Source organism: Salvelinus fontinalis, chromosome 2 (assembly GCF_029448725.1).
Source record: "Salvelinus fontinalis isolate EN_2023a chromosome 2, ASM2944872v1, whole genome shotgun sequence".
In the NCBI taxonomy this organism is placed as follows: domain Eukaryota; kingdom Metazoa; phylum Chordata; class Actinopteri; order Salmoniformes; family Salmonidae; genus Salvelinus; species Salvelinus fontinalis.
In genome coordinates this window covers 78,154,479-78,169,658 of record NC_074666.1, presented here as the reverse complement: position 1 = coordinate 78,169,658, position 15,180 = coordinate 78,154,479, and the positions used below count along the sequence as shown (strand labels likewise).

Sequence of the window (15,180 nt, the reverse complement as noted above, 5' to 3'; positions counted from 1 at the left end):
AGAACATAGGCAGTAGGGATGATCACGTGTTATTTTCATAAGTGCGTCAATTTCACCATTTCCCTGTCCTGCTAAGCATTCAAAATGTAATGACTACTTTGTGTTGTCAGAGAAAATGTATGGAGTAAAAATTACAATATTTTCTTTAGAAATGTAGTGAAGTAAAAGTTGTCAAAAATATAAATAGTAAAGTACAGATACCCCAAAAAACGACTTAAGTAAAAATACTTTAAAGTACTACTTAAGTATTCTACACCACTGAGCATACATAAAGGCGTCATAAGGACTACATAAATGCTTCCCAAATAATCGATAACTGTATGTCATACTCTATAAATGCACTATGTATGTTTATACACCATTTATAGAGTATGACATATGCTTATATATGATTTGTTAAGCCTTTATGTAGTGCTTATGAAGCCCATATGTTAGCTTAGTACTTAGTAGGACAACTCCACACAAGCATCTGGGCTAGCTCCCAATTGACTCCGATTCACTCCTTGAAGAGCGTTCCTTGTCCCCGAATCGCGCAGAATGCACAGCGCTTCACACTGACAACGCATGGACTACGCACACAATGGGCGTTAATTCGATTCCAATTGAGTTTCCCATCTCCTCAAAAGTATCTTTGGAAGAGAAGACGAAAGGACATGCTTTTCCCAGTGTGTATCTGGTGATTTAATGTTACTTTGGTTTTGAAGATTCTGTCTCCAACTAGTGGGAAAAAGGAAAACAGTAATGTCCAGAAAATCAATAGAATCAGTGTATGGTGTATTTATGTGAGGATGGTTTGTGTTAAAAATGTGAATAAACTTACTATTTTTACTGTGGTGCTAAACACCAAAGATGTCATCCTAATAATGGAAGTAGATCAACGACAGGGTTGGAACACTTACTAAATATGGTTTCCCCAAACATCTGGCCATTAAAGTAAGAATCATTTGTTAGAGCTGCAGGATTTTTGCTTGGGCGGAAGACATCGGGATTAAATACGTTTTTTAACTGCTTTCAACCCTACTTCTGTACTGATGTTGGTGTAGAGACAATTGATATTGTGGGCCTGGAATGGGATGTGTGATATGTATAGGACTTTTATTTTAACACGCTTTCGAAATAGTTGATAGCAGTACATGCACAATTTTGTTTTATCATTTGGGGAAAACTGTTGAATGCAAACAAATATAAATAATTGTATTTAACTGGTATACGATATATCGAGTATTAAGATATTGTTCATAATTGTTTTCCTTATTTAATAATTTACACTTAAAGACTACAGGAAAGAACTCTTATTCTGAAGGATTGTTATTCTTGCTGGTTTGACACTCGTTTGAGTGAGCAGTTTGTGAGGGAATGTTATTAGCTAGCTAGCTTTAACAACGGTCAGTAAAGTATCGATTTGATTGAAGACCAATGGAAATGCGACGAACATGTCGACCATAACTTTTCTGCCGTCACCACTTGAATGCTTGTGGTCTCGGTTCCATACCACCAGTGTTTTTCTCATGCGAGGTGAGTTGAACCGCTAATGTTAGCAACTAGGTTAGCTATCAAATAATCGCAATCAGACTAGGGAGCTGGCTAGTGATTAGGTAAATTAGCAAGTTTAGCAACAGTGCACCCACATCTGGCTACACGGGGCTAAAATCTGGTTTATGGCTGCTCCACTGGCACGAGCCATGAGTCTATGTAGCTAGCATCTAGCGAGCGTATTACGTAATAGTTACAGCACAATTACCATAATGGTTAGATAGCTAACGTTAGGGAACTAGCCGTTAAACCACACACTATCTATCTAGTTGTCAATCACAATGGTAGCCTAAAAACTCACGCCTGCTAACATGACTTGCTAGCTAAGGCATCTGGCCTTATCGTTTTTCAAGATTTGCATAGCTATATGACCAGCAGGGTCAAATAATCACAGTGGTTATAGAGGATGCAACAAGTAAAGGTGAGTTGGTTTTTCATAGTCGAGCATTCAGAGGTCGAGACAGCAGGTGCAGTAGAGGTAGATGTGTAGCTAGCTAAGTATACATATTTCAACTCTATGGCAAGCGTGAATGTCTGACTGAAAACTTGTGTGGCCGCACAGCTCGTTTTAGCTAATCACATATTATGCGTGGTGTCGAGTAGTGATGGGCATTGAGCCGGCTCATTGGCTCCGTTCGTGTAAAAGAGCCGGCTCATTTGGCTCCCAAATGGCTCTTCATTCAAAAATATTTCAATTGATATTGAACCTTGAAAAGAAGTGCAAATCTCCAATGTAAAGCCAAAGGGGTAGGCTACCATAATGTGAAATGCACGTTCAATACATTTGTACCGTGACAAATTATTAGATGGCCTGCAAAACTTTTTTTTACGCACTGAAGATAAGCGTCGACCAGTTTGACGCGCTGTTTACACTGTTTACCGGTGTTATTACTGTTGTCGCCCCAGCCCCTTCTTTGGGAGGACGGAGGCTAGCATCCAACGTTATTGTGCATTAACGCCGCTGCCTCCCGCATGTCCTATCTTAAACATAGAAGTATAAAGAGGGATATTGCTATTATAAACTGGTTACCAATATAATTTGAGCAGTAAAAATAAACGTTTTGTCATACCCGTGGTATACGGTCTGATATAGCACGGCTGTCAGCCAATCAGCATTCAGGGCTCGAACCACCAAGTTTATAAATTAGCATTTATACTGCCTGTAAAAGTGGAGTGGGCTAGTGTTGTGGATTCACACCATGCCTGTTATCTTTCTCAAGGCTTAGATTTGTGTCGATTTGGCAAGAAATGTAAACCTATCCTTGTGTCAAATCTCTATATTTTATTTTCCGGCTTCATATTTATTTGGCTCACAGATAACCCTATTCCGGCTGATCCTCTGCACTTGGCCTACTTTTTCTATTGTCAGTGCCTATGACTAGGTGGATTATCTAAATGCTGTATTATACTTACTCGGGGTGGGTCTACCTAGCATCTAATCTCTATCAAGCTTGAGCTTTGAGTAAATGGGCGACCTGAAAACAGTTGGCCTGCTCCTTGGACAGGAATTAGGATCTAAAATACATTTTATCTAAGGTTTAGAGATTAAGATATTTATGTAATCTGTTTACATGTTGTAACAAATGTATCTCTTTATCTCTCTTTTATCCTCACTACCCCTCCCCTCTCCTTTCACTTTTTCACAATGAGAGCAGCCCCATTAAAATGGAAACACCCAGGACCTTGTTAAACAGGAAATAGACCAGGTATGCTATGCACAAACGCCTCTCGTAATCTCACGATTACACACTCCTTTTGGTTGAAGTCATACTGTTCTTATGACCTATGTTACTGCTGTCATCATCATGTTGCTGTGCCCATGCTGTGAATCCCTTTTCTTCAATCATGAAGGTTTAGTTAGTTTGTTTTCCTCTTGTTTTTCCATCTTCTTTCATCTCCTCCACTTTCTTTGAATCATGGCTTGAGTTCATTTAGCTCATCCATGTTCAGTTCATATCTCACTTCAAAGTGCACAAGATTATAGGTAGTTGAAATACATTCTGAATCTTGGCATAGAAGTGTCAATCACTTTGAATCCTAATGTTTCATTACCGGGGCTGAAACAGTACACCTTGTACTGTGTTTGCACCATAATAACATTAATGCTAAGAATAAGAACTCACTTTTTCAATTAGTAACTGTTCCACACACACTGTTATCTACAACTTGGTACGTAAACACAAACACAGCATGTACTGGGCTAGTTTTGGTTTGCTAATGCCATGTAAATGATCAGTGTGTTGGTTGTAGATATGTTTGACAGTTCTGTCAGTAGTGGAACTGGACCATCTGGCAGGGATTGCGCACATGTGTAATTACGACGTCGGGCAGACTCCGTGGCATTGTGACTGTGACATCATCAGAGACAGCAAGTCCTCCGGCTACTCCCAACAGGGGCCTAAGAGGAAGGGCTTTAGACTGCCATGCTGTCTACATGCTGCCCCAATTGTCCCATGCATCACAACAAATAGTGAACCCTAAAACCTGATTTGAATTATTTCTCCACTGTGAAGGAAAATAAGTGCGGATTACGTGGTGGTGACGCAGGACTTTTTCTGTCTGAACATGAGGGATGCAGAGAGGCTGGGCTATGATGTCATTGCTTTGGCAGGGGAAATGATTAAGGTTTTGAATCTCAGACCGTGCTCTTCAAATTCAGTCCAGCTTGTTCTGAGTGCCGACTGTAATGAATCATTGAAAAAAACTGTCCATGGTAAAGAATTGGGATAGGAGGGTTCACAGTTAGGCAGTGTTGTGTAGGGGACATTGAGGCTTTGGGTGTTGTTAGGCGAGTCTTTTTGTGCCAGTCAGACTCGCACAGCTTTGAACATCTGTTTTTTGTCTCACCCCAAAAAACTGACCCTACACTTCCTCACAGAATGTGAAGCTTGTTTGAAATAGAAAGTAAGAGCCTGGGTGTTTATTTGTATTTCATAGGTAGGTAGGCAGATGTCTGTGTGGAGTTGGTTTTGATCACCTGACATGATAGCCTTTATCTCCAAAAGTTGTATTGGTAATAAAAGGTCTTGAAAGATAAGCTCTGTCTGTTGCAGTTGCTTTGCAAATCAAGAAACAGATGATCCTTTTAGAGTTTTTAATGCTAGAATGAACATTAGGCTACTGAGTATTAACCTGGCAGGGGATACACTACTGTACGTCTATACCATTAAGACCAAAGCCAGAATCCCAGGTATTAAAAAGTGTTCAGATGGCGAGAGTTCTGACAGGAGAGCATTACAGTATAAGTTCAATGCTCTGGGTCTTGAGATCAGTGTCTATCAAATGCTGGGATTTATCTGGGTTCCAGGTGGAGAAAGACTCCAAAGTTGGGTAAATATCGGGAGAAATTATATGGACAAGATACAGAAGCAAAATAACACATAGCTAGCCTAATATCCATGCTGAAACGATTAGGTCAGTCACATGTGGTCCTGTTGAGGGATGCAGTAACTCATTGTGATACATTCTATTAGTGCTCAGTACAGGTTACAGATGTGGCGTGCTGTCATTCTAAGGGAAGGTAAAAGTCCCTCCAACAGCACATGACCAAGATCATTTATAATAAGCAAAACGGGTCTCCGAAAGTACAGGATTAAAGTGTGTCTATAGAATATCTGGCTATGTTGTTGTTTTGAATAATTCTGGGTTTGTTTAACATTTCTGTCAGCTGATTTTTCTCAGTAGGACTTCTACTTCTACTATATTTCCCAACTGGTTGTCAAGTCAACATGGTTTACCTGGACAACAGTCCAGTGTTATATCATTCTTATGGCTCTTCTAGCTATCGTTCTGTTGTCTTCTGTTATCGTGTATCATTGTATCTATCACAAGTTCACAACAACCCTTCAGGTTACCATGTCACTTTCACTAGAGCTTCCTGGACAGTCCCTGCGGCATCTTTTGGCTTAGTTAAATATTAGTGAAACTATTTCCATTTAATTATGGACAGTGTTGATGATTTTGGTAGAACTGAATTATCATAAGTGTATTTGATTAAAGCACTCTGTCTAAAAGCTTTCTGTGAAATTCCACGTGAGTCACTCTTATAACACTCGTCAGCAGCTGACTTGACTCATTTCATAAGAACCAAAAGTGTGACAGTTTGTAAAAGATGGATAACTCATTTTTTGCTTACTACTAATAAGCAGCACCCTTTCAGCACATAGCCTAGGCCTATATCTATCTATGGTAAGAGGTGGACAAGGGCAGTGGAGCAAGTTTGACGAAAGGGGATGGGTTGCCATGGAAACTGACATAGTATATTATGAACCTGTTTTTAGAAAGAGCCCGGTTTGAAAACAACCCGTTTTCTTGAAGGATTGAAAAGCCCTGGGGATGGTCACCAGTCAGGACCAGTGGAGTTTAAAGATTGTGTGAACTCAGGCTTCCCATGCAATGCTTCTCTTGTGACCTCTCCTTCAGCTTGAAAAGTGTGGAGGTGTGGCGCTCCCCTGTCCTGACAGCATAATATGTTTTTGTATGTGCTCCAACAGTTGTAGCTAGATTGTGTAAAGGTGGAAGCCTCTGGAACATGGCTCGAGTATCAGGAAGCTATTGTTGTGATTTTGGTTCACAGAGGGCAGCTGTGTTAATCCGCCCATCGGGCTCAGGTTACTGCCATGTTGACTTAAAGGTCCCGCACAGTCATCCTATTTCCCAAGTAAAAATAGCCTTTTAATGACCAAACATGCTCAGAATTTAATACATTTTACCTTCTCTCATCTATAACGATCAGTAAGCCTGAAAGAACTGTCTGAGTGGGCAGGGGGTTTATATTCATGTGCTCTCCTTGACTGACAGCTCTTTCAAACATCCCTGTGTACATTGCCAGGTAACAAGGTAAATGGGCCACAAGTTATTGATGACTAGGTAAACAATGGACCACATGTCCTTCTGAGCCTAAACAGTATGCACCAAACCATTTTCTCAGCAATATGCTCTCATGGTCGACAGAGCTGATCATGGACTGTTGAATATCAGCAGGAATACACAATTGCATTTCTATTGTTTTGTAACTAATTACAGAATACAGTTCACTGATACACTTCTTCACCAGAATTAGTAAAGCCTGAGTCACCTTAGACATAAGGGGAATGTACATGAAAACAGCATACAATAAGTGTACTGCACAATTTATTGGTGCCCTTGCATTAGCATTATAAAATAAAATATGTTCAGAATTGTATGTATTGATCAGATGTTTGTTTGATTATTTACAATAGGCCAGCATAGCTGAAATATTGATCAACATGAACACTCATGAGAATAATAAAGGTGAGAAATAATGGTTAGACGTCATTTGACCGGGCAGACGTGTTTGGCCGTGTACTTTTTACTGAAACTTTTCAGTGTTTGTATTCGGAATTTTTGTGTGCCTGTAATTCTCTATATTTGAAATGAATAACTATGACTTACAGTATGTTGGGTCTGGCTTCACAGCATATCCCCCTTTTTACAGCATATCCCCTTTCTTTTTCTTACTAAAGCTGATTTTGTATCACAGCATATTCCTGCTACGGTGGTTGCCTGGGAAGCAGTGCAGACAGAGTAGATGTTGGAATTTCTCAAATGTCTTATTACAGCTTGATGAGTGGAAAGATAAAAGGAGATGGAAATTGAAATAATAATCCCCCCCCTAATCATCATGATTAGCCCCAATGACACAAGCTACATTAACTGTAAGGCAACAACCCATACAATAGAATGGCAAAAATGTGATTTTCAGATGTTAAATTAGAAATAGTATAGAAAAGAAACCATATAGTGACTATCAGATGTGTTACAGAAAATATACAGTCAAAACAGTCACAGTTACAGCCACCGTGTCAGACTCCTCAACCTCTGTTACGTACATTATGGTCAGAGCTTGCAACATCCACTGATCCACTGTCAATGATGGTACAGCAGCCGTCTTCAGGATTAGCTTCCTGGCAACACCCATCCAATGTTCTCCCCAATTGATAAAGCATCTTTGCTATAAATTTGCACTGCACACGCGTGACATGATCGTAATTTTCGGTGCAGCCTGTCCCCCTGAAATGAAAAGCAGCCACTGCTGTCAGATGTCTTCATTCTTCTGAAAATAGTGTAACGTTAAATTAACACTGGTATCCAGCCACAACACAGTGTGCTTTTTCCAGCATGCTGGTAAGTAGCTTACTTGATAAAAGTCACAGTTGACAAGGGTTATGTATCGTTCTGCTTGAGCCATCTTACGGTTTGTAAACAAAGCCATATGATGTGCTCATGTGATGACTGTTCAGGTTTTACATATTTAAATGAGTTAAGATTATAAGACTACCATAGGTGTATGACATTTCCAGCTTTACTTGACGTTGCGTAAAGCTGGTACTAAATCCTGCCTCCTGGATCCAAATCAAATTACATTTTTATTGTCACATACACATGGTTAGCAGATGTTAATACGAGTGTAGCGAAATGCTTGTGCTTCTAGTTCCGACCATGCAGTAATATCTAACAAGTAATCTAACAACTTCACAACAACTACCTTATACACGCAAGTGTAAAGGAATTAATGAGAATATGTACATAAAAATATATGGATGCGAGATGGCCGAGCGGCATAGGCAAGATGCCGTAGATGGGAACAAGTACAGTATGCACATATGAGATGAGTAATGTAGGATATGTAAACATTATATAAAGTGGCATTGTTTAAAGTGGCTAGTGATACATTTATTACATCCAATTATTTATTATTAAAGTGGCTAGAGTTGAGTCAGTATGTTGGCAGCAGCTACTCAATGTTAGTGATGGCTGTTTAACAGTCTGATGGCCTTGAGATAGAAGCTGTTTTTCAGTCTCTCGGTCCCAGCTTTGATGCACCTGTACTGACCTCGTCTTCTGGATGATAGCGGGGTGAACAGGCAGTGGCTCGGGTGGTTGTTGTCCTTGATGATCTTTTTGGCCTTCCTGTGACATCGGGTGGTGTAGGTGTCCTGGAGGGCAGGTAGTTTGCCCCCAGTGATGCGTTGTGCAGACCTCACTACCCTCTGGAGAGCCTTACGGTTGTGGGCGGAGCAGTTGCTGTACCAGGCGGTGATACAGCCCGACAGGATGCTCTCGATTGTGCATCTGTAAAAGTTTGTGAGTGTTTTTGGTAACAAGCTGAATTTCTTCAGCCTCCTGAGGTTGAAGAGGCACTGCTGCGCCTTCTTCACCACGCTGTCTGTGTGGGTGGACCATTTCAGTTTGTCTATGATGTGTACGTCGAGGAACTTGAAGCTTTCCACCTTCTCCACTACTGTCCCGTCGATGTGGATAGGGGGCTGCTCCCTCTGCTGTTTCCTGAAGTCCATGATCATCTCCTTTGTTTTGTTGACATTGAGTGTGCGATGGGGGGGGTGGTGCGGGGACCAGTAACTTTATGATCAACTTTGTCAACGTACCAGCTAGTCATTTTTCAGATTGGGTCAACCTACAGTACTATTAACTGGTTTCATTTAAATATCATCAAATTTCACTGTTCTCTACCTTTTAAATTGCATTCAAACAGCCATCGATAAATTGCAATTGTGTCCATAGCTTATGCCTGCCCATACCATAACCCCACCTCCACCGTGGGGCACTCTGTTCACAACGTTGACATCAGCAAACTGCTCATCCACATGACGCCATGCAGCCCGGTACAGTTGAAACCGGGATTCATCTGGGAAGAGCACACTTCTCCAGCGTGCCAGTGGATATCGAAGGTGAGCATTTCCCAACTGAAGTGGGTTAACGACACCAAACTGCAGTCAGATTAAGACCCTGGTGAGGACGGGTTGTGCAAACCCACAATTTCATCATCTGTCCGGGTGGCTGGTCTCAGACAATCCCACAGGTGAAGAAGCCAGATGTGGAGGTCCTGGACTGGCGTGGTTACACGTGGTCTGCGGTTGTGAGGCCGTTTGGACCTACTGCCAAATTCTCTAAAAGGATGGCTTTTTGTAGAGATGTTAATAAATAAATTCAATAAATTCAACAATAAATTCTCTGGTAACAGCTCTGGTGGACATTCCTGCAGTCAGCATGTCAATTGCACCCTCCCTCAACTTGAGACATCTGTGGCATTGTGTTATGTGACCTGCAAATTTGTTGTGACCTTTTATTGTTCCTAGCACAAGGTGCACCTGTGTAATGAACATGCTGTTTAATCAACTTCTTGATAAACCACACCTGTCAGGTGGACGAATTATCTTGGCAAAGGAGAAATGCTCTCTAACAGGAATTTGAGAGAAATAAACTTTGTGCGTATGGAACATTTCTGGGATCTTTCATTTCAGCTCATGAAACATGGGACCAACACTTTACATGTTGCGTTTTGTATTTTTGTTCAGTGTATATATAAAACACAGGAAAATCGCCTTTTTGACTGCACTGGGCCTTTAACCAAGGGGTGAGGCACTAAATAAGAAGACAATGGATGGCAGTGTAACACTATGCAAAGCATTGTATTGCAGTAGATCGCGCAGCAGCAAAATTAACTGCTGCACCAAATTCTGTAAAACACAGCTATTCAGCTATGCTGCTGTTTTACCTGCTGAGAAAACTGCAAATAAGTTTAACAATGAGTGCATTATGAGTAAAGATCACCACATGACTAATGCAAAAATGGCATGTGGATACAGACTGCATTCCATCAAGCCACATTGATATTTAGTATAGGAGACCATATCGGCACACACTACTAAGTGACAGATTAGCTGGAGGTTTGCCAGAGCACCTTTGTGGCCCATCAGTAGCAAGTTGAGCTCTCATTCCAGGGCTATGTCCGTTTTTAGGCTTCTCCTCTGAATTTGTTAGCATGTGATTTTTTTGTAAATATATCTGCATTGGGCGGTGTTTATGTAAGGCGTTGCCATGGCAAGGAGCTGGTCCTCCGCAGTATTGGCTGGGCCCAGTGTTTCATCTGCGGTCCTGCCTGTAATGGTGGGTTGCCATGGGGATGGGCTGGTCCTTCTGCAGCAAGACCCATTAACCTATTGGATTACGGATCATACACTCTGTCAGGCTAGTGAACTGGAGGGGAGCCCTGGGAATGTGTCAGGCAGGTGATGTAAGGCAGGAAGCAGTTGGGGATACAAGTAAAGGAGGGATGTTCTAGCCAGTTTAGTAAGATGGTGAGATAGTTCTAGGCATTTTTGATGAATGTGTTATTTTGTTTATCTCTCAGGTCTGTCAGCCACCCTCCGTCACCCCTGCGATCATGGAGGCCCAAGCAGGGGAGGAGTCAGGCCCAAGTGGTTCAGCTCCTGCATCGTCTGACTCCGCCCCCAGCCCACATAGCGAGGCAGTGACCAATGAGCTGCAAGAGCTGTCGCTGCAGCCCGCCCCCAACCTGCTGCCCCTGAGAGATAGGAAAAACGGTGAGTGCCTGTTCTGATTCCAGGCAACTGCCATCAAGCCCACTGATGAGATTAAAACCCTGGTGGACTGACGCTATATGGTGCGAAGACCATCCACTTCCATCAGAAAACGACTAAAACTACTCCCTTGGCACAGTACCCACAGTGGTCTCTGGTCAAGGAGGGAGAGTTGTATGGCAAAGTTGTTAGAATTCCAGCTGAAACAGCTCAATGAGGGGGAGGAGAGTAGTATCTTACCCAAGTGCACTCCGGGTCAAAGGGTACCTGGAATGCAGTTTGCGAAAGTGCACTTGAGGAGTAGAAGCTGGTGTGCGGGAATAAAACCCAGCTGAACTTGAGCTTCTCTCATTAAGTCATGAGGAGGAAGAGCTTGTATATGAAATTATTTTTTACAGACATGAGGAAAATAGGAACACGTGTGTGTGTAGGCGATAAAGTCTAAACATGGGGGCTACTCTCTCCTTTTCAAATCAAAGTTTATTTGTCACTTGCGCTGAATACAACTGGTGTAGACCTTAGAGTGAAATGCTTACTTACAGGCCCTAACTAACAGTGCAATTTAAGTAAAAAAAGAGGTATTAGGTGAACAATAGATAAGTAAAGAAATAAAAAACAACAGTAAAAAGACAGTGAATAATAACAGTAGCGAGGCTATAACAGTAGTGAGGCTATATACAGGCACCGGTTAGTCGGGCTGATTGAGGTAGTATGTACATGTAGGTATGGTTGAAGTGACTGCATAGATAATAAACAGAAGGTAGCAGTAGCGTAAAAGAGGGGTAAAAAAGCAACAAACACAGTCAGCAGCACTGGAAACATTGAAAAGCACTTTGTTCCACCAAATCACACCAGCATCCTTAACCACAAGCATCTCAGCGAGGGGAAGCTGTGAGACAAGCACATTTTAAAAAGAGCAGCATGATATCATGAGCAATAAAAGTCTGAGTTAATCATGTTCACTTTTTCCACTCTTCTCACCCTTTCCACTCATGCTATCATCAGATGCTGTGTGAGTTTACATAGTAACATTTTATTACCGCAGCCAAAGCAGCAAACTGCAGCTCTAACTTTGCGTGTTATCCCCGAACGTACACGCCCATGCTCAGTGTTGTAGTAGTGAACTACATGTAGTTTAACTTTGTTTTGCAGTAGCTTGGTGGTAGTTGAACTCAATTCAGATCTTGGTAGTGTTTTCAGTAGGTCATAACTTTTTTGCCTTGAGGCTAGCTACTGGAACTACATGACTTTTTCAGCTGAAAGATAATATTTGTGAAGTAGGCAATTTCCTTTATATTTCAGCATCAGGCCTGTCTAATCCTCACTTGAAACACAGTTTGTGTGTTTAATAGGCTAAATGAAACATTCTGTTAACTTCTGACCCTAGAGTCATCTGTTCTTACAATTTGTAGTCTGATATTTCAGATTTAGATATGATTATTTATCACAAAGTACTTTGGATGTAATTAACCTCTTGTTCAAAGTAACTTTAGTTCAGTAAACTATATTTTTCTTAAGGGTAGCTTTAGTGTAGCTTATCTTCTTCCAGTGTGAAGTAATTGGTAGCTTGGTAAACTATATTTTCAGAGTAGCTTCCCCAAAACTGCACATGCTCAGTTATTTTAGGAATTTAGAGGTTACATACTTGTCCCAATATTTCACTGAAGTGCAGGCAGCTCAACACGACTGTTTAATGACAAAGTTGGCCTGGATCCAACCACTTTGCCAAGGAGGAGGCCTGAGAGATCAAGTGTGTAGTGGTTGTCGAGGAATTGCACTCACACCCAGACCACAGTTGTAATTTGAATCACAGCAGGGCTAGACACTGCTGCCCTGACACTGTGCTCTACTCCACTCTGATCTCCATCTTACTCTGTGACTGAATGTTCACCAATGGATAGCATGCTAATTGGGGTGTATGGGTGTCAGTGTACGTTTGCCGATAAGCATGCACACACAGGCTCCATTATGAGTGAGCATGCTCTGCACCTTTAGTCTGCTGTTCTGACAGGTGAGGGGAGGAGTGTGAAGTGTCTGTAGGGAGTCAGGTGTGATGAGGTGCCTGGGTCGTGTTTAATAGGTCACGGCACACCAGAGATAAACGTTTCCTAATGGAAAGAAGAAATCTGTGCTCTTAATGAACTAGTTCAGCTAGTTCCTGTCTCCTACTGACACTGTTCCACACAGAGCACTGAGTTGATTCTCAGCATAGGCACACACACACTGTTGTTTTTTAAAATTGAATATCCGAAACATACCATATACTTTCAGTGAAGCCGCTCAACAACTACATCATACCAGTCATCCAACAGAAGCATCCAGGGTCAATGCCCTGCTGAAGGGGACGTTGATAGATCTCCCACTAGGCAAAAAAACTTTATCCCGAACCCTCCAAGAAGTCAGTTGTTAACATGGAAACAGAAGTGTCTTCCTGACATTTATCTGAAACACTCATGCTCGAGGAGCCTTACGTAGCAGAGAATAATAAACCGATTGAGTGATGTGTGTGTTTTTCTATAATCGTGTGGGTGTTGGCATGTGGATTTTGGGATAATAGCAGTCGGAAGTTATGTTCTTGACATAGATATATCCTCAATTCCTTATCTGTTCATATTTTGATATGTTTACACATCTATGGTAATCAAGGCTGTCAAATGAGAGGAGGGAGAACAGAGATTAATGGAAGGGAATGACGGGAAGGGAGGAAAAAGATTATGAACGCGGGGCAGCAAAGAGTGAGAGAGATGAGATCAAGAGGCATATAAAGTCCACTGTTATCAGTCCAAAATGTGTATTTTTTTCAACTGTGAATTATTAGTGGAAAACCTTGTCACCTGAACCATATAGCTGACCTCATGTACTGTGAATGTGATTGACCAGGAATAAGGGATGTGACGCGAGTGACAGTAAGGATGACTGCACAATGAGTTCATAAGAGTTTAATCACCCTGAAGTCCTATGAACCCTACTTGCTCTTTCATCTCTGGCCCTGAACAACACATGCTGCCAGATGTACACAGCAGCTGGATTGAACATCGTGGACTATTAGAAATATCAGTGTCGTTTGGGATGATACACGCTGCCATCTATTGGCTGACAGAAACACTACAAGTGGCCATACAGCATTAGAGGAAGGACAGGGAACTGAAGTACTGTGGCACATCACATATATATTGACATTTGCATGTATGCATCATGTCCTATGAATCAGGAGATGAGGTTCATTTTCAAACCTTGGAAATTCTCTTAATGTAATCGAAATGTCTGTTTCAGTGTAAACTTGGGTTTTTATGTGTTCAAATGCACTGAGGATATTGAACAGGTTCTAGATCCTTAACACAAGATATGTGTGGAGTCAGGTTGTGTGTGTGCAGGGATATCTGAGTAACCCTAGCTGCCGTCTGCACCAGTTAAGGGTAGCTGGATATAGCCCCCATAGCCAGCTGGCCTACTATTTAAAACAGTCAGCCCGAGGGGAAGGCTTGGTGGTGGGGGGCTCACATTCTGGAGCCCAGGCCCAGAGAGAAGGAGTTAATTTGAGACTTGTTTACCGCACACCCTTCCTCCTGAGTAAGACCTCGATGAAGAGGTGTGAAGGCAGCAGCAGTAACGGTTTGAATGTGGACTCCATCTTGTTTCAAACACAGTAGGCCCACCAGATATTGAGATGCCAGGGCCCAGTTTCCAAAAAGCATATTAAGTTCATCGTTAGAACCTTCGTAGTAGCATGGTTAGATTTCCAAGCTGTTTCCCAAAAGCCTTGTTACTAAAGTTGCACCTCAAAACGCTCTTTATTTACCGACTGCCTCATACCACTCTTAACAGCTAAGTGCGTCGTTAGATGCTTTTGTTCCCCTTCTGCTTCACTTTATACCCAGATCTCCGCTAAACATAGAAACCAGATGATTATCTGTCTCTGTGACCGCCGATAACATCAGAACAAAGTTGACTACAAATACAAAGTTGCCAGTGTTTTTGTAATTGTTACAAACAAGTGAAGGATAAGAAGATGCTTCAAATGAAAACGGAGATGCATACAGTATAGGCTCTAGGCCTACAGTGGGGAGAACAAGTATTTGATACACTGCCGATTTTGCAGGTTTTCCTACTTACAAAGCATGTAGAGGTCTGTAATCTTTATCATAGGTACACTTCAACTGTGAGAGACTGAATCTAAAACAAAAATCCAGAAAATCACATTGTTTGATTTTTAAGTAATTCATTTGCATTTTATTGCATGACATAAGTATTTGATCACCTACCAACCAGTAAGAATTCCGGC

General features: G+C 41.6%; 1 protein-coding gene across 3 annotated transcripts in view; it reads left to right on the top strand.

Annotated features, from left to right (window-relative positions):
* Nucleotides 1-1,312: 1,312 nt before the first annotated feature.
* The window catches only part of LOC129827514 (myocardin-related transcription factor A-like), a 44,750-nt gene continuing 30,882 nt past the window's right edge, over nucleotides 1,313-15,180 (top strand). For 2 of the 3 annotated variants that reach the window (XM_055888456.1, XM_055888435.1), the window contains exons 1-3: nucleotides 1,313-1,515; nucleotides 3,189-3,239; nucleotides 10,709-10,901. In XM_055888456.1, the coding sequence (XP_055744431.1) occupies nucleotides 10,742-10,901 (160 nt within the window). In that variant the 5' untranslated portion in view covers nucleotides 1,313-1,515; nucleotides 3,189-3,239; nucleotides 10,709-10,741. Of the gene's footprint in view, nucleotides 1,516-3,185; nucleotides 3,240-10,708; nucleotides 10,902-15,180 lie in introns of all 3 variants that reach the window. The other variant, XM_055888440.1, reaches the window with a different exon arrangement.